Source organism: Amblyomma americanum, chromosome 10, assembly GCF_052857255.1.
Source record: "Amblyomma americanum isolate KBUSLIRL-KWMA chromosome 10, ASM5285725v1, whole genome shotgun sequence".
NCBI lineage: Eukaryota > Metazoa > Arthropoda > Arachnida > Ixodida > Ixodidae > Amblyomma > Amblyomma americanum.
The window spans coordinates 51,254,831-51,281,539 of NC_135506.1; the positions used below are offsets into that span (position 1 = coordinate 51,254,831).

General features: G+C 46.4%; 2 protein-coding genes and 1 non-coding gene across 4 annotated transcripts in view; 1 reads left to right on the forward strand and 2 right to left on the reverse strand.

The window, feature by feature from the left end:
• Positions 1–23,870, forward strand: part of LOC144106841 (astacin-like metalloprotease toxin 5) — a 34,711-nt gene extending 10,841 nt beyond the window's left edge. Inside the window, exons 2-6 of one of the 2 annotated variants that reach the window (XM_077639790.1) lie at positions 13,466–13,536; positions 14,961–15,033; positions 16,102–16,219; positions 20,703–20,878; positions 23,038–23,870. In XM_077639790.1, coding sequence (XP_077495916.1) covers positions 13,466–13,536; positions 14,961–15,033; positions 16,102–16,219; positions 20,703–20,878; positions 23,038–23,264 — 665 coding nt within the window. In that variant the 3' untranslated portion in view covers positions 23,265–23,870. Of the gene's footprint in view, positions 1–1,505; positions 2,083–13,465; positions 13,537–14,960; positions 15,034–16,101; positions 16,220–20,702; positions 20,879–23,037 lie in introns of those variants that run through there. The other variant, XM_077639789.1, reaches the window with a different exon arrangement.
• TRNAS-AGA (transfer RNA serine (anticodon AGA)) lies at positions 7,120–7,201 on the reverse strand. The gene has a single exon. It is a non-coding gene; the product is annotated as a tRNA-Ser (tRNA).
• The window catches only part of Src42A (Tyrosine-protein kinase Src42A), a 102,864-nt gene continuing 88,219 nt past the window's right edge, over positions 12,065–26,709 (reverse strand). The window contains exon 8 of the transcript XR_013309133.1: positions 12,065–12,227. The gene's annotated coding sequence lies outside the window, so the exon portion shown is untranslated. The remainder of the gene's footprint in view (positions 12,228–26,709) is intronic.

Consider the following 26,709-nt stretch of genomic DNA (forward strand, 5'->3'; position numbering starts at 1 on the left):
CGTAAAGTGGATGAATAATTGCAAACTCTTCTGGGCAACTGTCGTCTGCTCACTCGATCACAGCGTTTTCCCCCGCTAGTCAAAAACACATTATGAATGCTAATTTCGACTGTATTATAAAGCTCGAATGGCCCGATGACTGCCGCTTTAAGCAACAGCTACATTGCCTCTTTTATTACCGCATATGTGACCAACGTACGCTGCAGACGGACTATAATCGGATACAATTAAATCGGCAGGAAAGCTCCGCCCACGTTCAGGAACATCGGACAGAATTCCTCCGTGAGAAAATATAGACCACTGGTAAAACTTTTCTGTTTACGTAAACAAGCAGATAAACACGCGTCAAAATTGCGGGCTCAAGGATTTTGACGTTTCTGGCTTGTTTGATGCAGTCCAACATTAAAAAATTGATTTTGATCACTGTTGTAATTGGTAAGTGTTGTAATATTATGCTGCGGACCGTGGCCAGTGTTACCAACTGATGATTTATTTCTTCAGTTGTGTCCTTAGAAGATCAGCATGCAATAAATACACATACCGTATTTACGCGAGTAAGGACAGCACTCGTGTAGGCGCGATATATAGAGTGAGACTGCCTGGGTCATTAAAGTAGCTTATTTGCGCTTTCGGGTGAGTGCCGAAAGAAGAAGAATGTGAACGCGCTAAAAATTACAGTTTAAAGTGTTCGTCGCACTTCACCATGCTGAGTTCGCAAGTTTCAACGCCGACGGGGTTTTCGCGCGCGCGGCACTTGCGAACTAGCGATTCCATGCTCATATCGATAAAAATTTATTTTCAGCCTGTAATGCAGCCAAACTCAATCACAGGATCTTATTAATAACCAAGGATCATTTACTGCTGCTTATCTAGACTCTAAAGATCACACCAAAGGTGCCACAACGTCAAGAAGCCGCTTTGCACGCTATGGCATCGGCGCCATCACCGCCTCGCCCGCCATGTCGCACTGCCGCCGCGCCACCTATAGGAGCTGGAATGACCGAATAGCTCAAATGTCGGTTCTACTTCACAAGGTTGCCATGTGGATTGAGAAATCCCGGCGAATCTCTAAATGTGTGATTGTTTGGCCAGCGTGTCTGTTTCACGCGATGTCATTTGACATCCTACAGAGAAGTACCGTTTCCTGATTTTAGTTTTGGTAACGCAACTACACATTCACTGAAACTCCGTCGTTCAGCTTCCGAGCCCGCCCTATTTGGCGGTGCTATTTGCTTTATGACGGCGAGTTGACGGGCCAGTTGGTTTCGCACCTTTTTCACAGAAACGCAGCCCGAAAAAGACGAGGACTTCAGCGCCAGTTTCGTTTCCAGTTCCGCACATGACTTTTTAGTGCAGTGTGTCCGTGTAAACTGCGCGTCGTTTTTTTTTACTGTTCCAAAAACAAACAAAAAAGTTTCTTATACAGGGCCTGTAAAATACAGAGTTTTCCAGCAAAATATAGCACAATTCCTTCTTCATAAATAAAACTGTCCTTCAATATGCAGGCAAAATGCACAACTTCAAAAAGCTGCAGCCGCATCAGAACCGACTGATCACAGGATTTGACACTCAGTCGGTCATGCTGTACGGCTCTAAGTCCTTCTCCCGTGCGCCAGGCCTGCTAACCATGCTGACCAAGGACGGGAAGCGGCTGCCTGAGGTCTACAACAAAAAGGGACTCAGTTCCAACGATGCACGCCGCATCCGCATCCTTTACAAATGTGCCAAGTGACATGTACAATACGATCCGCAAGCATTTATTTATTGCATAAAATACAGTCGAACCCAAATATATGAAGCTCGATGTGGATCGTGAAATAGTTTGGTATAACGAATTCGATATATAAAAATGGCAACAGATAAGCTTATTTGTAACTTGTAAACGGTAACCTGTAACCGGCAACGTGTAACGTGTAACATATTGCACCCACTCCAGTGACGCGTTTCTTGCAGCAACGTGCCACCCGCCAGCGTGCTCAAAGCCTGTTTCGCATCGAAGCCGCAGCGGATGGGGCTGAGTAAATAACCACTGTCTATTATAAGATGTATTATCCTGTTAGTAGTACACTAGAAATAGAATCATTTCTCGTTGAAATTAAAGTGCAGTTCGTTGCAGCGAAGCCTTCGATAGCAAAGCGAGGGCCGCCGCTAAGCTTTAGTTATATTGTCTTCGTCACTTCATAGCGATGTGACGTGGGAAATTGGTACAAGAGTACGAAGGCCACATCCCACGCACACCTCATCACGCGGTTTCACAGCGCGAATGCTGCCAGCAAGTGCCCAAGTTCGTTAGCCAACCTGGCTGTGCGCGCGAAAAGTGATCGCCGCAGCTGTGCCGTCAGCAGAAGCTCCGCTTGCAGGAGCGCAGCGCGCCATTTGGCTACATCGCATCAAAATACCAGCACATTCGAGAAGTTTGCAGGCAAAGCAACCTCTCCAAAGCCCGCAACTAGTCGAAATATCCAAAATTTGTTGGGCCGCAGCGCCAAAGGTAACATCGTTTTCGAAATTCTAAAAACTGATATGGATATTACTTACAGTGTGCCACATGCCTCTCAGTTATTAAAGAGCCTAACAGTAATAGTTAAAAAGTTCACTATTCTATATTTGTTAACCAGACTGCTATAGTTGGATACAACTCAAGAACGCAGCGGCTTTTCCCCGTCAAAGGATCCCTTTCCAGCCAATGGCGTGGGCCGATTCTCATGACCCTGCTAGTGTGACAAAGCATAGAGTGGTAGATAGTGCACCACTATGTTATCTTCGGCGTCTTTTAATTCCAGGGTAGGGTCATCGACTCGCATACGCTTTCACGGCGCGACTGATTATTCGCGATATAGATAACATACGGAAGATAGATCACCAGCGTATCTATAATAAGATATTCGAGCACATGGTCTGCTCGCAAATTATCGCACTTATGGAATCGAATCCATTTTTTCACGGCTCTCAACAAGTTTTTCGCAAGGCATACTCACACGAAACGCAGGCTCTTGCGTTCAGCCTCAGGTTACGTGCCATTCTGTACTCCCGCTTCACTGCGACTGCGTAATTATTCCGGAGCCCTCCACTACGGCACCTATTCTTCCTTTCTTCTTTCACTCCCTCCTTTATCCCTTCCCTTACGGCGCGGTTCAGGTGTCCAAAGATATATGAGACAGATACTGCGCCATTTCCTTTCCCCCAAAACCAATTATTAGTATTAGTATTAGTATTATTATTATTATTATTATTATTATTATTATTATTATTATTATTATTATTATTATTATTATTATTATTATTATTATTATTATTAGACTTCGCTAAAACATTTGATGAAGTATGTCACCAGCTACTGCTACTAAATTAGGCATGATAGGACGTGATACTGATTATACGGTGAATTTTAATGGCGCCAGGGCTACTTTGGCCGGAGCGCCATGGCACAAGGTATTTTTTCGTTACTCAAGGTGGTATTAAATACCCATTTTCAAGTATGTCACCTCAAAGAAGCCGGGCATCAAACCAGTGGAAGGCTTGTACATGTTAGAAACCGGTGGTTATTTGGTTCTACTAAAGATTAAACCTCGCGCCTCCTGCACACGAGGCGAATACTCAAATACTAGGTCACCACTGCTATAGGACTCGATACCACCGTACTAAAACGACTGGAGTGCTTTCTAACCTCCTGTCAACAGCTTGTCGCCACCAAAGATGTTAACTAGCCCCTGTGTCCTGTTATCTCCAGTTTACCAAAAGATGCTGCCAATGGGCCTTTGATTTTTCTGATATGCAGTTGAACGCCTGCACAACGAACGCTTCTAGAACGAAACTACCTGTATAACGAAGGATTTCGTATGTGTCAGCCGAATTTCAATCTTTTTCATGTGTATTGTGAACGCCTCTACAGCGAAGACCACTACGACTAGTTTGCCTGTACGACGAAGGAATTAGGGCGCCCCCGACGGATGATTTGTTGCTTTACAACGAACGCAGGTAGCGGCGCCACCATTGCCCTCCACAGCCACCCCTAAGATGCGGTAAAAAAGGAGCGCCGGTCGACACCGCAGTAGAGATCGCGCGGGAGAATCCGAAGTAGCCGTGGTAATCATACCCCAAATGAAAAACTACTGCAGTCAAGAATTCATAACACCTTAGCGGAAATGATGGAAGCACACCTTACCGCACAATACGAAAGACTGCCAGGCACTGAAACGAGACGTTTCATCCTCTAGAAAGCAGGGATACAACATGAAGGAATCCGTGCACACACCGTGCCAATTCCAAGACACGTGCACGAACACTTAACAGTCCATCCTCTGGCCAAAAGCATGCATCCACACTACGATACGGACAGAAGAAAGGCTAGGGCAGAAAAACTTCACGAAAGATTTTCAGCTCAGAAAGACACGGCGCATGTGGACGTGGCAGAACATGCGGACAGAGACGCCTTTTCCCTGGCAGTTGTCGATCATCGAGGTTCTCCCCTCGCATCGGCGACAATCGATAAAACAAAATTTCCGGACGAGGCAGAAGAAGCTGCCATAGCTTTAACCATTACCTCCACCACTGCCAAATACATCATCAGCGACTCTAAAACCGCAATTAGAAATTTTGCCAAAGGAAGGGCCTACTCCGCAGCCATTAAAATCTTACAAAAAAACTCCAATACCAGCCAGATAACATTGATCTGGGTCCCCGCCCATTCGGGTCATCCTGTAAACGAGGCGGCGCACTAATTTTCCCGAGGATTCGTAGTTAGCCGGGAGGTGCGCTACCCCGAGCTCAAATCGGCCAGGGAGCGAGTGACGACCTACAAAGAAATTACTGCCCATTTCAAGAAAGAAAGACAAATCTTCCCAGAACCACACAGATGTCTAAGTAAAACACCACAAGTCAGCTGGCGGCAGCTCCAGACAGACACTTTCTTTAATTCGTACATGTACTCCATATGGTTCCCAGAGCAGTTCAGCCCGGTCTGTTCCCTCTGTAGACACCAAAAGGCAGACACACCCCACATCCTATACTCACGTAATGAAGACAAGCCGTCGAACAGTCTGCAGCTCTCTACCAAATCGCAGTGGAAGGCCGCGCTGCTCAGCTCGGACCCTATAAGTCACGGAGCGGGCCGAAGAGGTGTCGTTCGGACACCTGACGTCCGGCTTAGAAGAGGAGCCCACCGCGGGGAGGGGAACGTCACCCCAACCCGCGCCTAAGATCTCTTCTTTAATAAAGTTTACCTCCCCCTCCTCCATTACACCATTGCAAAGGAAAAAAAAAATGGCTGGCAGTATAGCACCGCTAAACAAGAAATATTGCGCGAAAGCACGGTGGGCGGGTCACGCAAATTTAGGGGGTGGGCCAAGCCCATTTTGGGGCGTCCCAGGCCGCGGCTCCGAACGCGGGTCAACTCAATTTTCAAATTCCCAAATTTGGCCCAAATTTGGGAGTGGGTTAACACCGTTTTTGGAGGTGCTCCAATTCCATTTTGAGACCCGAGCACACCCAGATTCTCCGGCAAGTTCGGCCAAGGTCATTCCAATGACAAATTTCTGGGGCACGTGCCATTGTTGGGCATGAGCAACGTTTGGGACGTGCCATACTTCCTCTCAGGAACCCACCATTCAATTTTCGGCGATTTCGGCCAAGGTCACTTCAAGGTCAAATTTCGGGTAGTCCATGCCATATTTGGGCATGATGCCATAATCACATAACCGACCTTCACGGCCGTGCTAAGTATTTCTAGTTCACTGTACCATGCTGCTGCTGCTGTTGCTGATAGGAAGAAAAGAAAGAAAAGGAAAGTGCACGGGCCTGCCTACTGGCTCAAGCCAAGCCACGCTCGCTGCCGCGTGCTGAAAGTACGAGAGTTAAAGGATAGAAGAGCAAAGATAGAAAGAAAAAGCGCGCGCTAACATGCCCTGGGCCGATCACGGAGGCAGTGCAATACCGGGCCGACCCGTGCCACAGTGCTTCAAGCCAAACACTCCCCCATCTCACTGTACCATTGCCAAATCTCATCATAGCTGTTTTACACCGCTATAAATTGAGTCACGTGACCCGCCCGGAGATTTAACTCGTTCCACGGCTTTTGCCGAGGATTCAGCCAAAGTGCTTTCGCACTAAAAATGCTGCAGAGACACTTAAAGACTGCTTATGTGTGGGAATGCGAAAGCATTACCAAGTCCCAGGGTGCGCTGAAACTCACCGACACCACGCACACACTCGCGCGTATGACACCACCCCGAACTAAATTGGTTGTTTGGGAAAGGAAATGGAGCAGTATCTGTCTCGCATTTCGGCGGACACCCGAACCCCGCAGTAAGGGAAGGGATAAAGGAGGGACTGAGAGAAGAAAGGCAGAAAGAGGTGCCGCAGTGTAGGGCTCCGAAATAATTTCGACAACCTGGGGATCGTGCACTCACATCGCACTGCAGACGGGCGCCTTTGCGTTTCGCCTCCATCGGCTTCGAACCACGGAGTAGCCGAGCGCGCTAACCACTGAGCCATCGAGGCGGGTCGCGTCGCAATCCAGCCTCCAACTTGAGCAGCACATGTAAGCTATATGCAACGAGAAATCGTATCCCACCACCCGGAACGCGGTACGACAAACGGTTGCTTCATAATTTTGGCACGGATCACCGTTGTCGGCAAAACTGGCTCCACATACAGGGGAACGCATCAACACAGCTAGGCTGGAATGGCTACCGGTCTAGCACACGATTTGTCTGGTCCTGGCTTGCCTGTAAAGAACAAAAGAAGGGAAAGAAAATGGTTTGCGTTCGTGTTTGCGTGCGTTAAACTGAAAGCGCTGGTGGGACACAACGTAAAGTGCCGCAAAGTGCTTGCGTATAGCGTACGCTAACGCAAAACGTTAGCAAAACTACCTAGTACACAAAACTACAGCCAATTGATTGGTAACCTCGCTTGCTAATCCGTGGCAAAACTATCCAGTGTCGCGAGCTCGCTCGCGCACGCCATTTCCATCGTGTACTCGGCAGATGTGAAACTACGCGAAGACAGGGCAAAGGAGACACAAAGCGCATACGTGCGCACACAGGTGCCAGCGCTTCATGAAAAGAAATGTGCACAGAGTGCATCTAGCTTGACATCCTTGAAAAAAAAATAAAAAAATTGCGCAGTCGACAGGATTCGAACCTGTGCGGGGAGACCACAATGGATTTCTAGTCCATCGCCTTAACCACTCGGCCACGACTGCCAGGTGGCGGAAGGCATCCTTATTGCGCTAGTGCAAACTGGTTGCAACACAACAAATTTGAGTAAGTGAAATCTACGTGTAGTAAAGAATAACCTGGGGCCGTTTAGCCTATCGGAAATGGGAGCCTTCCTCTGCAGATTATACTTGCGTTGGCCAGCCTTCAGCTCAGCTTTGTAGTTCTATTCAGCGCCGGCCTCGCGCTCGCGCGTCCCCTATCATGCTGAGCCACCCTGTGCGTGTGGTGCTGTCGTACGGTTCCTACATGACACCTGTTAAATGTAATGCAACATGAGGTTAGCGTTCACCATCATCAGCCTACGTCCACATTCATTCTGCTGCCCACTGCACCTGCCATGCCTACGTTCTCTTGGAATGCATTCCAATGGATGGATTTCAAAGCGGTGTGGTTTAAATGTGGTTCCTTTCCACTCTAAGCTACTTTTTGTTCCAAGTAATTGCATCAGTTTTTCTGACCGTTTCCGTAATTTTTCCATCTTGTCCATGCCCCGAGAGAAATAGAGTCACGGAGTGAATCTATCGGGAAACAACAGTTGTGGGCACCGCGCAACCCTCTCAAATTCTTTCACACCCGTCGTCATCCCTTCCCTCAAGGAGCCCTCTTTTTCCTTAAATTCTATTTTTATTATGGCTGCCCGTAATTACGTACCCAGGTGCTGGAAATAATAGACGTCTTTAGCATATATGCAGTGTACAGATATTCTACTTCACTTGAGTAGCTGCGTGCGCGCCTGCCGTATCGGGACCAATCAGCGCGTGCGGACTGGCGGTGGGTGGGCTCCTGCAGGAACGCGACAGCGCACCATGATCACCTTGCCGCGCACAAAGCAGCTGCTGTATGCGCGGCATTTTAGCAGCCATAATTTAATACCACGAAATAATGAAATACTAGGAAAACTATCAGCAACACATTGCATATGTGGATATACTGATGCTGCATCATCTCTGTCTGCGCTTGAATTTTGGAATGAAACTATAATTTACATTAATAAATCGCTGGAGACTAGAAAGGATTACAAACCCAAGCCTTTAGAATTGCATCATGGTATCACGGGCATTTGCATTTAGGATGCATAGAGCCAAAACGAGGCAACAATGCTTAACATGCAACGTTGCCTCAACCTGTGTCCTTGCTTTCCTTATATTATTCAGCAACTCTACCACCAAGCAAAGCAGCGAGAGAAAACGTATATACGTTCCTTCTAATCTGCATCTGGCAGTATATTTAGTGCAGTTTGACGTTTTCGTAATGATGTGCACAAGATTTCAACGATTATAGAGAGCATTTGTAAGGTACCCCACGATTTTCATGGACTGCAAAACTACTGACCGCAAGATACGCTCCTTGCGCATCAATATGCTTATTATAGTAAATTTTCAAACTGACAGTGCATTTCCATAAAACCTTTTTCCACCTGCGTCCTTGCTTTCCAACGCCTAAAAAAAAATGTTTTCCGCGTATGCCATACACAGTTCTGTTGAGGACGCAGCTCACGCCGAGACAAAAAAAAAAAAAAACTAGTACGCCACATGCCGGGATAATGGCACATGCTGGGGCAATCTCTAGAAGGGGCATGCTTCCACATGGTGCGAATTACCTCCTAGTGTAACACATGGTACAATACAAAAAGGCAGACGGGACGATCACTACATCTTCGCTCAATCCTTAGTACTCATTCTGTGTACCGTTTTGTGCTGCTGCATGTGTTGCGCTAAGATCTATAATCAGCCTTTAACTATGAGCCAAACAGCTGTAAAGAAAACCGTGCTAAAATGCTTTCACATTATGTTGGAAGCTGTATTGCTCTTGGCGGCTCATTTTTATACCTCCTGCACATTCGTTGCGATTCGCATCCTTTATGATGCTAATGCAGTTCCGTTTTTTTTTTGCAATATATTCAGAAGGCAATTAATCTAGCACTTCGCGTTGTATCATGTGCATGCATGCATCCTTGCTTTGTTGTTTTATTTATTGTAATTTTTCTTTGTTGCGTTCGGCATACAAAACACTTAGCAAGAGCAAGCCCAGGAATGCATTCGGCACCAAGTAATTAGATGTGTGTGTCTGCGGAGGTCGGAGACACAGACGAACTTCGCCTGCTTCGTCAGAGCTAGGCTTCGATTCAGCATCGTTTGTGTGTGTGTGATCCGTTCCTGTGCACAGTTAGCGCTTTCCAAAACCGCGTAAGGATGAAATACAAATTAGCCAGTAATTGCTCTTCTGCCTATACCACAGCATCTGAGCATTACCGTCTGTTTGAATAGCGTTATTTGTGCGACAAGCTTAATAATCCTTGATATTTCCCAGTGCCTACCTCTGCTATCTCCCACTCTGCAAATGGAGTGCTCTTGCTCGAATCGGCGGGAGGTTAGAAAGTATCAGAAACACTCCTGTGTCAAGCATTCTTGATGGGCGCATATAATCCTTCAATATCAAATGGCTCAAAGTGCAGGCACACGCAGCACAGCCGGCGCCTACAACCAGTCAAATCTATGAAACTTTATTTGCTGAACAAACCGTTGCTCTCCACGTTTTAAGGTTTTAAAAAGAGATAATTTGAGCCCTTAGCCTGTTCTCGCATCCCCACTTGTCCATCCTAGTATGTAACAATTATATAAATGCCACTTGGCAAACATCAGAAACAGAGAAGCAGGAAAAGACGCAAAAGAAGAGGCATTCCGCAGCGAGACAGCAGGAAGAAGCGGTCAGGCTGCTTCGCTTCAAGTGTGGGTGATGACAGCGCGGCTGCTTTTTGCTACCAAAACCGGCACGCGCTGAACTATAGGGGCAGGCCCCGCTCGTGTCACTGTATAATATTCTAGTACACTGTACCAAAAGTGTCTAATGAAAATTAAAAATAAAACAGCAGTTAGTAACACTGGGCCACGGCGTTAACCATAAATAAATAAGCTTTTCAGTGCGACTCCATTAAAAGCCAGGTATCAAAATACTAGCTTATATTTTTTTTTTCTTGTGGTTAGCTCCTTGCCTAGGTAACAAGAAAAGTTTCAAGAACAGACTAGTTTTTTGTTGTAGAGGAACTCTACATGGCGTACCTTAATGTGGGTGCAGCTTCACTGCAGAATTAAAGGGGTATAGACAGCTAATTTTGGTGGCATGTTTTCTTCTCTATAATGATTCAGAAGACACTACTGCACATGAATGACCAGGTGTTACTCTCCTACGACCGCTAAACAATTTATAATCAAATTTTTTCTGTCGTGCTGTTTCGGTTTCAACAGCCGAACAATGGCTGCGACGTCAAAGCGTACTTCTGTGTCACACGAGGCATAGAAAAACGTCCATATAATCGCTGCTTCATCTATTTAATTTACTCCAGCGCTGAAGCCAGCCCTCCTCAAGAGCTGCAATGACAATGAATGAGGAAGCAGCGATTATATTGCAGTTTTTTCATGTCTCATGTGACCTGTAAAGTACACGTTGACGTCACAGTCTTCATTTGGCTGTTGAAACCGAAACAGCACGAGAAAGAAATGCGATTATAAATTATTTAGCGGTCCTAGGAGAATACCAGGTGGTAATCCATGTATAATAATGCCTTACGCATCATTACAAGCAAGAGAACACGCACCCAAAATTTAGGTGTCTATACTCCTTTAAGTTGTATCAGACTATAGGAAGTAACCTTGCACTGAACGACGAGACCTCAGTCTTCTTTTGCCTGCTGTTTACATGTGTGCCAAATAGTGCACGCTTAAATGCCCCTGTATGCCTGCATGCATATAAAAGTACAAATTTGTGCCACTATAGTCCTTCAGTAGCCGCCATGCTACAGAGCCTCTATTCTACTTGCAGACAGGCAGTGCCGCACTTTATATTTGTAATGAGGACAAAAAGCATGAAACAGCGCAACTGTGAAATAAATTTTCAGCAAAGAAACATATTTGGCAGTCAGGTTATGTATAGGCCGATAAGTGGTCAGTTTAAAAGTTTCGTCATAAATCATCGCTTAGTCTTGCCCGAGGGAAATTTTTTGTGCCGGATTGAAATTATGATTGGTTTATAGTCTATGGGGGTTTAACGTCCCAAAGCGACTCAGGCTATGAGACACGTCGTAGTGAAGGGCTCCGGAAATTTCGACCACCTGGGGTTCTTCAACGTGCGCTGACATCGCACAGTACACGGGCCTCTAAAATTTCGCCTCCATCGAAATTCGACCGCCGCGGCCGGGATCGAACCAGCGTCTTTAGGGCCGGCAGCCGAGCGCCGTAACCACTCAGCCACCGCGGCAGCTGAAATTATAATGAATCTTTCTGCAAGTTTTGGAATATTGCATTAAACATGCGAGATTAAATTTTACTGCCGTGCAATGTTACCATAATAAAGTTTGAACCATTCCTGCTGTTGACGCAAAGTTTGGAATGATAAGTGATATAACATTCAATGCGTATATATAAAACTTTATAAAAAAATTTTCAACATGGAACTCATAATCAATGACCTGAATGTTGCAACTGTAGATTCACTCAAGTGAGTTAATGCTATGTAGCGATGGTCAGTGCGCCTTTTAAAGCATTACAGGGCACTACCATTAACGGTCAAATTTAACTCAACACTTCTGTTGTCCAAACAACACTGAAGACACTTTGTCCAGGTGTGTTATGTTGGTTGCAACACTAAAATAAGTTTCATAGATGGCAACAAAACCCCATGATGCAAGTTTCTTACTCTGCTAAGAAATCGAGGCTATAAATGGCTTTGCTTTCTTTATAACTGCAGTTATGGAAACAGCATTCATAAACTCTAAGCCCTAGTAATTAACTCTAATTAGAGGCTGATTGCACATCATTATTGTAACACACAAGTCACCAGAACACAACAAAGACGGAAACAAGATTTTATTACAAAAGTTAAACCCTTCCACCCAGCTCTATCAACCATGAGCTCTACAATTTTCAAAGCAGCCTGCTTTGTTTTTTTTCTTTATTGAAACAGGGCTGATATCGCACTATTTTGCGTCGCCCTCAAAATCACACTTGTGTGATACTGATAGCAACTTACGCACGCTCTATGAAGAAAAAAAAACAAAGATGCTTTATGAAAAATGTCTCGAATGTTCATCTATTTAAAGAGGCCAGTAAGACAGTGTCACTAATAACTGCAATCACAGATATTAGTTTAAGACATTACTGATACAAAATTTCACAGCATACTCCAATGAGTATAAGCTTGCATTAGTGCAACGCCAAATTTGCACAGAAGCTGCTATGTGTCAAGCAACTCATTGCCTACACAAATGAAAGCAGTGCTTCCTTTTCTCTTTATGTAGGACAGTGCACAGGGTGTTGCAGCTAAGCGTATGAAAAGTGTTTGCACTCTTGATACTGAAGACTGGTGCATTCTTTCACGATAAGGCACCGTGTAATCAATCCAGAAAGAAAAAAGATGCTTTAGCATATTACTTCTGTTTAAACAAATGAAACCTTTTGATGCCAGAGGCTGTATGATACGGGGACAGGAATTCTGCGATTACAGATGTGGAGCTCCCTAAATGCTATAGGTGTCTAAAAGACATATTAGCGCAGAGCGAAAACAACATTGGCAAAAAATACACGCCAGGGCATTACAGGCAGAGAATACAGCAGTACTGCTTTCACAGTAAAAAGTATCTCTGTTTTAGTTTGACTAGCAGTGGCAAACTGGACCTTTGCTCATGTCTGACGAAGATATGCGACTGCTTTTAATGCGAAATAAACGCGCAATTCGCTGTGCCTGTTGACAAGGTAATATTCCAATGCTGTTAATAATTGGTTTTTTGGGGGGAAAGGAAATGGCGCAGTATCTGTCTCATATATCGTTGGACACCTGAACCGCGCCGTAAGGAAAGGGATAAAGGAGGGAGTGAAAGAAGAGAGGAAGTAATAGGCGCCGTAGTGGAGGGCTCCGGAATAATTTCGACCGCCTGGGGATCTTTAACGTGCACAGACATCGCACAGCACACGGGCGCCTTAGCGTTTTGCCTCCATAAAAACGCAGCCGCCGCGGTCGGGTTCGAACCCGGGAACTCCGGATCAGTAGTCGAGCGCCCTAACCACTGAGCCACCCCGGCGGGTCACCAATGCTGTTAAGAGATTGAACACAAGCAAGGAAGGTGCTTGCATTTCAGTATTTATGCAACTCAAGGTCAGAAGGGCTCTTTAAATGCGTACTGCTGACTCGGACGCCTCGGAAGGAAAGAAACTTAGGACGCCCTTTCGGTGAAAACTTTTCCGCTTTTGACGCAGGCAACCGCATCTTGGAAGAAGAGGGGCTATTCGAAGGAGATATTCAGCTGCCCGAAGGGATCTCGGAAGACGTAAGGCACCTCACTTTTTACACGCCAGGAGTTTAGCAGTGCTTCGCATGTCGATGCGCGGACGTGAGTCAGGTGCGCCCACCGCTAAATCGCGCGCTCACACAGAAGAGACAGAAAATGCCGCAAAATGAAGAGAGTGATGGCAGCTCCAACTCCACGAATTGACTTAAGCTCGCAACCTAAAAAGCCTGGCCGTTGTTTTCAAGCTATTCGTGCCAGATCGGGTTGCTGATTGTACACAAAGCAGCTAAGAATCATTTCTTTCTCTCTTTTTTTTCCTCCTTTCTTTCTATCTTTCCTCTGTTATGCCTTTCCTTCTATCTTTCTTTCTCGCTTCCTTTCTTTATATATTTATTTTATTTCTTTTTTCTGCCTCTCTTGTATCTTGCTTACTTTCTTTTTTTCTCTTTTATTTCCTTCTCTTTCTTTTGAGAAAAGATAAAATGAATCACGAACAGTACTGCCGTTCATGATACCCGTATGCACCAGGCTGCCTCTAAATGATGATTTAATGATGTAGGCACTGATTTTTTTTTTGCAACTCAGATGGATAGTTTCATGAATAAAATAAAAGCAGATATCGCGAACGGTTCGTAGAACAGCATTCAAACACAACCAGGAGGTTTGCTTAAAGGCTGAGTGTCACTCCAACTCCATACCAACTTATTCACTGTTTAGTTCAAAATGTCGCGCTGGTAATTGTTGAACGTAGTGCTTCAGCTAAAAGAAAAATGATGAAGATTTGAAGGCTGCCATTTACAAAACCTTACAAGAGATGAAATTGTGCGCAGTGTTCGACCATTTTAAACTTAGTTCGAACAGTGTAATATGATTACCTGTATTTTAGGCTTAAAATCAGCGCTGTGCACTGAAGCCCATTTCACTGGACCGTTTCAGTGTTTATCTTAACCACCTAACGTCCACCGCTGTTCGAGCACAACAGTACAACGGCGTTCTGCCATTTCGCCTCTATCATAAACAAACCTAAGAGCAAAGAAGCGCGAAAACAGAAATGGACGACATTTTTATTATCGTTTCTTTGCCTCTGCAGGCGCGCCTACGTGCAGTCCTAAGTCCATGATATCGATGTTGTGTGCGAGGCATCTATACACAATTATCGAACTTCCCTCTCCGTACCACCATCTGTGCTCTTGAACTTTGAAGTCTTCTTAAATTTTGAAACCATAGTCCCGCAACTCCTATGCCAGGAGTGATTGCGCTCGCGCGTGCGCTGGTTGCATAACATTGGCGAGTCTTTGCAGAGCTGTGAATCTGGTTGCCGCCGTGATTGTGCTGCTAAATCTCGTTCTCAACCTTGCCCAGTTTGGATGTGGCATCGTTGATCCCCCAGGCTCCACCCTTAGCTAGCCAAATTCTCATGGCGTCCATTACAAAAGCTTACTACAGTTTGTTCATTTGTGCAGAGGGCAACGGTTCCCGAAAAGGCGAAGCTTTGGCCTAACGGTGTCATCCCTTACTCCATCCACAGAAGTTCAGGTGAGTGAGCTGCGGTGATAGGAGGAAGTATTATTTGAGAACGTGTATGAAGTCAGGCAGGATGAAAGTTACAGAAAGCGCAGAAACGCACGCTGAGACCGTTAAGACAGCTTTGGGCGAGTCAGTGGGATAGGATTACCGACACAGCGTGAAAGATAGTACGCAAGATAACACAACACACCCTGTGTTTTGTAGCGAAAGCTACATTGGCCACGAACTCGCAGTCCCACCGTGGTCGCACCGCACCACGTGACCAACCACGTGACTGGTCACGTGACAAACCGCGTGACGGACCACGTGACCGGCCGCGGCACCACCTTCTGGCGTGACGTCAGAGGAGGGAGGAAAACTAGAAGAAGAGAATATGCCATAAAGTGTCTCTCTAAACAACAATGTCTCGTCTTTAATTCACCAACTAGCCAGACAACCAGACTCACCTGGACTTGCAATCAAGATTAACCAAGGCTAACCAAGCTATGCCTTAGCTTCCGCTACGTATATCCCGACATAGTCGAGCTAAGCCACTGGCAATTTTTGTTGCGATAGCTACATTACGGTAGCATTTCGAGCCTTCAGCGTGGCGGCGCCGCCACCCTGTGGCTGCGCCGCCACGCTGTCACGTGGTTGGTCACGTGGTGTGGAGCAGCTGCCGGCGGCGCGGCGCCATGGTTCGCCACGTGGTTGGTCATGTGACCAAGTTCCACTCAGCCAGCTGTAGCTACCGCGTCACTCCAGGTTTAACCAGAGCTACACCACCGCCAATTTTTTTTATGGTCATGGGACAAGAAAACAAGAAACCCTTTTTTACTTTTGCCCCATTCTGCCAACATTTTCTTCCCACAGTGCTAGCTATGCGTTGGTTGCATCCCTTGCGCTGTATTGGTAGTCATGCCTCTGCTCGTTAGCAGCTATTGACTGCGGCCAGCATACACATAGCAATCAAATTATATATATTCGCATTTAAGGCTGATAAAATATGAAGACGTCACAGACCGATCTTGACGACTGTTTTTCCCCTAAAATGCAGGCAGCGAGCCATTAACGCGTTTCGCATCTTTTTATCGGCAGCCGGAGAAGCAGGCGCCATTCGAAGAGCGATGGCATCGATTGAAGCCGTCAGCTGCCTGCGCTTTGTGAACCGCAGGAAGGAGGACGCCGACTACCTCTTAATCTACAGGGGACCAGTGTAAGAACGACTGTCCACTGTGTTTGAGGAAATTGCTTTGTGCTATTACCGCGGCGGGCACTAGGCTAACTTCTAGCGGTTTCATCACCGTGGCGTACGAAAATGAACCTTTATTCCAAGCTCTGAAGGAGCCGGGTGGTTGCACGGAAAAGCTGAGTAGTATACGCACTTTTACAGCGAGAGCTGTTACTCGCAAGTCCAACCGCTACAGTGTACCTTCGGTCGATCCGCCACCCCGTGACTGCCTCCCGCACGTGCACACTAAACAAATTATCACCCTTAAGGGTGTAAATCAGGTGTCCCCAGACGAACACCCATTTCCAATTGTTGGGTGGTAAAAAATTGTGCAGAGATCAGCACCCTTAAGGAAGGGTGCACTTAATGATACTTTAGAGAATGTAATGGTTGCACCCTCATTAAAGGGTACTATTATTCCGTGACACCTCTACGAATGCATGTTGGAAGGGTGCTCCACATTGATTCATCCATGAAGCAAAAACCTTGGCCTGATGCGCGCCCTCTAAACTTTCATGCTGTGCACCCTTCCTGAAGGGTGCTGATAATTGCAACCTTTTTAGCACCCAAAAGGTTGTTCATCTGGGGACAGCTGATTTGCACCCTTATGGGTGAGAAATTGTTTAGTGTGTGCCTCGATCTACGTCGATCTGCCTCGATCACCAAACGCTTTGAAACGCCTCTCTCGCACTGCTACACGTAGCCGGGAGGTGCGAGCTGCAAACATGCGGCGGTTGGACACAGTGAGCACATACTAAGGACGCTGCCTGTAAGCATGCTGCCCGAAAACATTAGATCTCTGCCCAGACGTTTTATTCACAAAAATTAACAACGATTACGCCACGGACTCTTCACACACACTTTATTCATAGCATAGCTCGACGCACGGGCATCCTTGATCCCCTTAAGCCGCATTCACATCGCCGTATACGGGTTAAAACCAATTCCTTCCCAGAGCGGTTGAGGTGTCCTACGAGAAGTGAGACAGTTAGGCTCTACTACGTCTTTTTATTCCTCGGGTCCAGTTTTCAGAACCTTAGAGCAGCTATCCAGAGTAATCAGTCCAAATCAATTCGGAGTACGGTAGAGGAACTGGGAAGGCAATAAAAATAGACGAGTTCATTTCGCAGACATATCACATTGAGAGCGCAACTTACAAACACGGATGAAGAGTACGGTTCACCTATCCATGCCAGCAATTGTCTGTCAGTTCAATCCTTTGAGAGTAACGAGAAAGCTTCCTTACGCTATCTCTTTCTGAAAGCTTCCCCGAGTTTAATGAGAAGAGGAGAAAACAGGCGAAATTTTTTAGCGAGATTTGTTGCGCTAGTGTTAAGTGGGAGAAACAAAAGTTTCGAACAGACATGGAGCGAGAGCTATAGTTATATCTAGCTGAGATTTAACGGAGGAGGTTGGTGTGGTATGCAATGCGGAGGGAACGATTAACAGCTGGTCTGTTCGGGTAAAGAATGGATTCCAAGGCATTCGAAAGGCAGCGAGGCAAAACGCGTCGCTAGATGGCGCAAGAAGGGCGGGGATTTGCCGTTGTACGTAAAGCCGCGGATGGTGCTGGTGACGGCTGCGGAAGATCGATTCGGGAGGGCGACTCTGTTTAGCAATGGACCTGACGACGGCGTTGAGCTGTGCGCCAGTAGCAACACATGTAACTAACGAGAGAAGTAAACCCACTCGCTTAGCAGTGAAACTCTGTGTACCTTAATGAAAAAGAGTACTTTATGCCAGACCGAGAAAACATGTCGTGAACATGGTGGAGGATTCCTCGTGGGCGTCCCCAAGAACAGCTTCGACCGTGGAGTATTGTTCTCGTAGCTTTGACGAAAAAAGAAGGCGCCGACCGAAAGAAAAGATGGGATGACGTTTCGGCTCCCCACGGGGCCGAAACGTCATCCCATCTTTTTTTTTTTTGGTCGGCGCCTTCTTCTTTCGTCATACATGTACCATCCCGACCAGACGGGTTTCCATCAGACTCTAGACTTCTCGTAGCTTTCCGTTACTTCCGTCCGTGGCTTGGCTTCAGGCTGGCAACTTTGTATGGCGCGAGCGCAATGCCGCTTCTGTGACGCATGCATTCAACGAAATGCCTATACAGAGTAATAAATATAATAATTGGTTTTGGGGGAAAGGAAATGGCGCAGTATCTGTCTCACATATAGGCGGACACCTGAACCGCCCCTTAAGGGAAGGGATAAAGGAGGGAGTGAAAGAATAAAGGAAGAAGACGTGCCATAGTGGAGGGCTCCGGAATAATTTCGACCACCTGGGGATCTTTAACGTGCACTGACATCGCACAGCACACGGGGGCCTTAGCGTTTTTCCTCCATAAAAACGCAGCCGCCGCGGTCGGGTTCGAACCCGGGAACTCCGGATCAAGGTTCCAGTTTCCAGGTAGCGTGTTAGTACCTTGCATACAACATTGCTGAACTTTTTTTAACCATGAATAGGGCAGCATCTAATATGCGCCGTGACAGCTAAGATGCATGTGTAAATGAAGAAGCTTTACTGCGGTAATCAGCTTATACAGGGTGTCCCAGCTAACTTTAACCAGGGTTTAAAAATAAGCCGCGGCACTCTAAGACGACGCGACCAAATGCATGTTTCAGACTATTGTATGAAGCAGCTTACACTATTTTTTGTATTGTGCTTAACTGCATAATTAGTCGAGATTAATTAACCAACTTCGCGAGCAATGAAGATAGGAGAAAAAGTCCAATGAGAGAGTTGTAGCACGGTCCGCGAAACGTCCAACTGAACAGTTTCTAACTTTCCAGCTATTACGTATCGGCTTTTCTTCGCTCTCTGCAGATGCCCGCGAAATACAAAAAATACCACGTCACATGCCCTCTTGCGCGCCGCGATTGCACTGCTCTCAAACGTTCTGTGTAGGAACGACCATATCATTTAGCCCGATGTGCTGCTGCTTAACAAGGTGACAATGCTGCGACGCAGCTGGCAGTGCGATTTACGCGAGCGCAAGCGATAAGGACAGCGTCTGCTTGTCGCTATCAAGCGCCGCAAGAGAAGCATACCATACCGTTGGCCTACATCACACAGCCTGCTGCTGCGTCGCTGCCCTGTCACCTCTTAAGTGGCAGCACATCGGGGCTAAATGACCTGTTCGTTCCTACACGGAACGTTTGAGAGCGCTGCAATCGCGGCGTGCAAGCGGGCATGCCACGTGGTAGTTTTTTTTTTTTTTTATTTCGCGGGCATCTGCAGAGAGCGAAAAGAAAGCCGATACGTAATAAATGGAAAGTTAGAAACTGTTCATTTGGAGGTTCGCGGACCGCCCTACAACTTTTTGATTGGACTTTTTCGGCTATCTTCGTTGCTTGCGAAGTTGGTTAATTAATCTCGACTAATTATGCAATTAAGCATAATACAAAAATTAGCGTGACTTACTACATACCATAGCCAGCAGCATGAACTTGGTCGCGTCGTCTTAGAGTGCCGCGGCGTATTTTTAAACTCTGGCTTAAGTTAGCTGGGACACCCTGTATATATGTCACGGCTGATCGCCTGTTATTTTATCCTTTGCAACCTGTGAATATTTCTGGTCAATATAGCTGACCATGTTTTAGATATTACCGTACACATCAAACGGTCAAAATAACGTCATGTGCGATACATCGTCGTATCTTTGGAAACCAAAAATAGTGACATATGGTACATGTAAACTTTGGCACAAATGGTACTGATTTCTTACTAAAATTCACGAGAGTTCATTTAAAGGTTAACTTCATTAAATTACAATAATTATATAAGTTACTTAAAAGGCTTAATTTTGATGTGCAAAGTTATATACTTCAGTAAGGCATGTTGCTGGGCAAGTTGGTTAAGCATCTTTGAAACTTGGAAAGAATCCACCTTGGCGCAAGTAAAACCACACACACAAAAGAAAGACCTGTCCGTTGTCTCCTTGTCTTTCCTTTGTGTGTGTGGTTTTACTTGCGCCAAGGTGGATTCTTTCCAAGTTTCAAAGTTATATACTCACTCTGCCATTCTGAAGCTTGTCCAGCGCATGGCTGGCATTCCAAAAACCACGTTCCATTTAAGGTATCCCAGCCCAGACCTTGTCCGTAGGATGCAGTACGCAAGGCGGAACATAAGAAGCAAGCGGTTTTTTTTTTACAATTTATGGATATCTATTTCTTCTTACTTAGATAAGCAGTACATATATTATGAATGAGGATCAACACCCAGAGTACAACTCTGCCTCTGCTCTGTTGCCCGTTTCCACTGAGCATCGTTTTCACCACGTTTCGAAGCTCACATCACAGTACGGGTATACACCACCGACTAGGTCAACCTTTTACCCAAGCATAATACGAAAGCCTAATAATACTCGCTGCAAATGTGAAGAAAACATTAGCTTTCCTTCGTTGCCAAGGCGACGGCAAATGGGAGAGTGCTTGTGAGCAACAGCCGCTCTTAACTATACGGTACGCAGCTGCTCCTCGTTCATCGGCCGCCAGGGTGGGAGGCAGAAGCTGTCTCTGGGCGCCGGCTGCTACGACAGGAGCACAATTGTGCACGAGTTGATGCACGCTGCCGGCTTCTTCCACGAGCACACGCGCTCCGACAGGGACGAGTACGTGGACATCTTCGAAGAAAACGTGAAGAAGGGTAAGGATTTCGTTCGAGGCACTCTTGACGTCAGTCGAGCTCTGTACTGCTCGGTACGGAGTGGGAAGTAGAACACCGCCTGTTGTTGACTTGTGCAAACAGCCAGTGTAGGACGGACGGATGGACGGATGGATGGATGGATGGATGGATGGATGGATGGATGGATGGATGGATGGATGGATGGATGGATGGATGGATGGATGGATGGATGGATGGATGGATGGATGGATGGATGGATGGATGGATGGATGGATGGGTGGGTGGATGGATGGATGGATGGATAAATGGATGGATGGATGGATGGATGGATGGATGGATGGATGGATGGATGGATGGATGGATGGATGGATGGATGGATGGATGGATGAATGGACGGGTGGACGGACGGATGGATGGATGGATGGATGGATGGATGGATGGATGGATGGATGGATGGATGGATGGATGGATGGATGGATGGATGGATGGATGGATGGATGGATGGATGGATGGATGGATGGATGGATGGATGGATGGATGGATGGATGGATGGATAAGGCTGAACCCTTTAAATCGGGCGGTGGTTCAAGCCACCTAGCCATCACTTGTGAAATTTTACTCTTGTCTTGATTTTAGCCACCAATCAGATAGCCTTCGCTTGGTTACTTCTACCCGCTTAAAATCTACTTTCCCTTCACTGTCCTTAAACCCCAATGCCTTGGATAAATCAGCCCCGCTGCTTTCCACTGTAGGGTGAAGCCCTTAATTTACAGAAAAGTATCAAGTGTTCAGCCGTTTCCTCCTCCTCTCCTCACGCAACGCACGACGTGTCGATCTCGTGGTACCTGACTCTATATGTCTTAGTCCACGAAACTCCCGTCCTGGCCTCAAACAACAAAGAGCTTCCCCTACAATTATCATATATATTTTCTCTGGCAATTTCCTGTTTAAAGATCCTGTAAATTCCCAGTGCCAATTTCGTAAGCATCCCTGTTCTCCACAGAGCTTTCTATGTTTATTTAACCTTTTTCTTAACCAATGACTGCTGATTTGCCCCCCACTGCTGTCCAGATATTTGCTTGTCAATTTTCTAGCAGTATCAGTCTCAGTTATCGCGCCCTCTGGTGGTGTGTTTCCGCTTCGCGAGAGAGCCCGCTCAACGCCCACGTAAGCCCCGGCTGCTAAAACGGTTGACACACGTAGACGCAGTACAATCTCAAAAGGACGTAGTTTTCGGTCCTTTAACGTAACGTAACGTAAAATGCGGCAGAATACTGATTGCCTCGATGAAAACCTCCTGAGCACCTGTCGGAGCGAAATCGTCGCCGTTGCTTTGATTAATTTCGCGGCAGTTTGCGTCACAGAACCTATGGCACGAAGTCACCTTTGGCGGTCTTCTAGATGTACAGAATTACTTGCGTAGCACAAGGCAGGGGTAGCTGAATCATCAACCAATAGGGAAAAGAACATATCGGGATCCAAGCGCACGATAAAGAGTGCAACCTAATTTTTTTAATAAAAATTAGTGACCTAAAAAACTGTGAAAGTAAGGTTACCATCATGGAACAAATAGCGCACTCAGGATAACGGACAAAGAAGACCAAACAAGCGCTTGTGTTGTTTCGTGTTCCTTGTCCGTTGTCCTGAGTGCGCTATTTTTTTTCGTGATGCTATACCAACTATAGCTCAAATGTCGCTTCTACTTCACAAGGTTACCATGTGGCTTGAGAAATCCCGGCGAAGCTCTAAATGTGTGATTGTTTGGCCAGCGTGTCTGTTTCACGCGATGTCATTTGACATCCTACAGAGAAGTACCGTTTCCTGATTTTAGTTTTGGTAACGCAACTACACATTCACTGAAACTCCGTCGTTCAGCTTCCGAGCCCGCCCTATATTGGCGGTGCTATTTGCTTTATGACGGCGAGTTGACGGGCCAGTTGGTTTTGCACCTTTTTCACAGAAACGCAGCCCGAAAAAGACGAGGACTTCTGCGCTAGTTTCGTTTCCAGTTCTGCACATGACTTTTTAGTGCAGTGTGTCAGTGTAAACTGCGCGTCGTTTTTTTACTGTTCCAAAAACAAACAAAAAAGTTTCTTATTAGGGCCTGTAAAATACGGAGTTTTCCAGCAAAATATAGCACAATTCCTTCTTCATAAATAAAACTCTCCTTCAATATGCAGGCAAAATGCACAACTTCAAGAAGCTGCAGCCGCGTCAGAACCGACTGATCACAGGATTTGACATTCAGTCGGTCATGCTGTACGGCTCTAAGTCCTTCTCCCGTGCGCCAGGCCTGCTAACCATGCTGACCAAGGACGGGAAGCAGCTGCCTGAGGTCTACAACAAGAAGGGACTCAGTTCCAACGATGCACGCCGCATCCGCATCCTTTACAAATGTGCCAAGTGACATGTACAATACGATCCGCAAGCATTTATTTATTGCATAAAATACAGTCGAACCCGAATATATGAAGCTCGATGGGGATCGTGAAATAGTTTGGTATAACGAATTCGATATATAAAAATGGCAACAGATAAGCTTATTTGTAACCTGTAACCGGTAACCTGTAACCGGTAACCTGTAACCGACAACGTGTAACGTGTAACATATTGCACCCACTCCAGTGATGCGTTTCTTGCAGCAACGTGCCACCCGCCAGCGTGCTCAAAACCTGTTTCGCATCGAAGCCGCAGCGGATGGTGCTGAGTAAATAACCACTGTCTATTATAAGATGTATTATCATGTTAGTAGTACACTATAGAAATAGAATCATTTCTCATTGAAATTAAAGCGCAGTTCGTTGCAGCGAAGCCTTCGATAGCAAAGCGAGGGCCGCCGCTAAGCTTTAGTTAGTTATATTGTCTTCGTCACTGTATAGCAATGTGACGTGGGAAATTGGTACAAGAGTACGAAGGACACATCCCACGCGCACCTCATCACGCGGTTTCACAGCGCGAATGCTGCCAGCAAGTGCCCAAGTCCGTTATCCAACCTGGCTGTGCGCGCGAATAGTGATCGCCGCAGCTGTGCCGTCAGCAGAAGCTCCGCTTGCAGGAGCGCAGCGCGCCATTTGGCTACATCGCATCAAAGTACATGCGCTTTCGAGAAGTTTGCAGGCAAAGCAACTTCTCCAAAGCCCGCAACTAGTCGAAATATGTTGGGCCACAGCGCCAAAGCTAACATCGTTTTCGGAATTCTAAAAACTGATATGGATATTACTTACAGTGGGCCACACGCCTCTCAGCTATTAAAAAGCCTAACAGTAATAGTTAGAAGGTTCACTATTCAACGCTAGTTAACCAGACTGCTATAGTTGGATACAACTCAAGAATGCAGCGGCTTTTCCCCGTCAAAGGATCCCCTTCCAGTCAATGGCGTGGGCCGATTCTCATGACCCTGCTAGTGTGACAAAGCAGAGAGTGGTAGATAGTGCACCGTAGCACTATGTTATCTTCGGCGTCTCTTAATTCCAAGGTAGGGTCATCGACTCGTATACGCTTTCACGGCGCGACTGATTATTCGCGATATAGATAACATACGGAAGATAGATCACCAGCGTATCTATAATAAGATATTCGAGCACATGGTCTGCTCGCAAATTATCGCACTTCTGGAATAGAATCCATTTTTGCACGGCTCTCAACAAGTTTTTCGCAAGGCATACTCACACGAAACGCAGGCTCTTGCGTTCAGCCTCAGGTTACGTGCCATTCTGTACTCCCGCTTCACTGCGACTGCGTAATTATTCCGGAGCCCTCCACTACGGCACCTATTCTTCCTTTCTTCTTTCACTCCCTCCTTTATCCCTTCCCTTACGGCGCGGTTCAGGTGTCCAAAGATATATGAGACAGATACTGCGCCATTTCCTTTTCCCCAAAACCAATTATTATTATTATTATTATTATTATTATTATTATTATTATTATTATTATTATTATTATTATTAGACTTCGCTAAAACATTTGATGAAGTATGTCACCAGCTACTGCTACTAAATTACGCATGATAGGACGTGATACTGATTATACGGTGAATTTTAATGGCGCCAGGGCTACTTTGGCCGGAGCGCCATGGCACAAGGTATTTTTTCGTTACTCAAGGTGGTATTAAATACCCATTTTCAAGTATGTCACCTCAAAGAAGCCGGGCATCAAACCAGTGGAAGGCTTGTACATGTTGGAAACCGGTGGTTATTTGGTTCTACTAAAGATTAAACCTCGCACCTCCTGCACACGAGGCGAATACTCAAATACTAGGTCACCACTGCTATAGGACTCGATACCACCGTACTAAAACGGCTGGAGTGCTTTCTAACCTCCCGTCAACAGCTTGTCGCCACCAAAGATGTTAACTAGCCCCTGTGTCCTGTTATCTCCAGTTTACCAAAAGGTGCTGCCAATGGTCCTTTGATTTTTCTGATATGCAGTTGAACGCCTCCCCAACGAACGCTTCTTGAACGAAACTACCTGTATAACGAAGGATTTCGTATGTGTCAGCCGAATTCCAATCTTTTTCATGTGTATTGTGAACGCCTCTACAGCGAAGACCACTACGACTAGTTTGCCTGCTGTACGACGAAGGAATTAGGGCGCCCCCGACGGATGATTTGTTGCTTTACAACGAACGCGGGTATAGCGGCGCCGCCACTGCCCTCCACAGCCACCCCTATGATGCGGTAAAAAATGAGCGCCGGTCGACACCGCAGCAGAGATCGCGCGGGAGAATCCGAAGTAGCCGTGGTAATCATACCCCGAATGAAAAACTACTGCAGTCAAGAATTCATAACACCTTAGCGGAAATGATGGAAGCACACCACCGCACAATACGAAAGACTATCAGGCACTGAAACGAGACGTTTCATCCTCTAGAAAGCAGGGATACAACATGAAGGAATCCGTGCACACACCGTGCCAATTCCAAGACACGTGCAAGAACACTTAACAGTCCATCCTCTGCCCAAAAACATGCACCCACACTACGGTACGGACAGAAGAAAGGCTAGGGCAGAAAAACTTCACGAAAGATTTTCAGTTCAGAAAGACACGGCGCATGTGGACGTGGCAGAACATGCGGACAGAGACGTCTTTTCCCTGGCAGTTGTCGATTATCGAGGTTCTCCCCTCGCATCGGCGACAATCGGTAAAACAAAATTTCCGGACGAGGCCGAAGAAGCTGCCATAGCTTTAGCCATTACCTCCACCACTGCCAAATACATCATCAGCGACTCTGAAACCGCAATTCGAAATTTTGCCAAAGGAAGGGCCCACTCCGCAGCCATTAAAATCTTCCAAACATCTCCAATACCCATCAGATCACACTGATCTGGGTCCCCGCCCATTCGGGCCATCCTGGAAACGAGGCGGCGTACCAATTCGCCCGAGGATTCATAGTTAGCCGGGAGGTGCGCTACCCCGAGCTCAGGTCGGCCAGGGAGCGAGTGACGACCTACAAAGAAATTACTACCCACTTCAAGAAAGAAAGACAAATCTTCCCAGAACCACATAGATGTCTAAGTAAAACACAACAAGTTAGCTGGCGGCAGCTCCAGACAGACACTTTCTTTAATTCGTACATGTACTCCATATGGTTCCCAGAGCAGTTCAGCCCGGTCTTTTCCCTCTGTAGACACCAAAAGGCAGACACACCACACATACTATACTCAAGTAATCAAGACAAGCCGACGAACAGTCTGCAGCTCTCTACCAAATCGCAGTGGAAGGCCGCGCTGCTCAGCTCGGACCCTGTAAGTCACGGAGCGGGCCGAAGAGGTGTCGTTCGGACACCCGGCGTCCGGCCTAGAAGAGGAGCCCACCGCGGGGAGGGGAACGGCACCCCAACCCGCGCCTAAGAC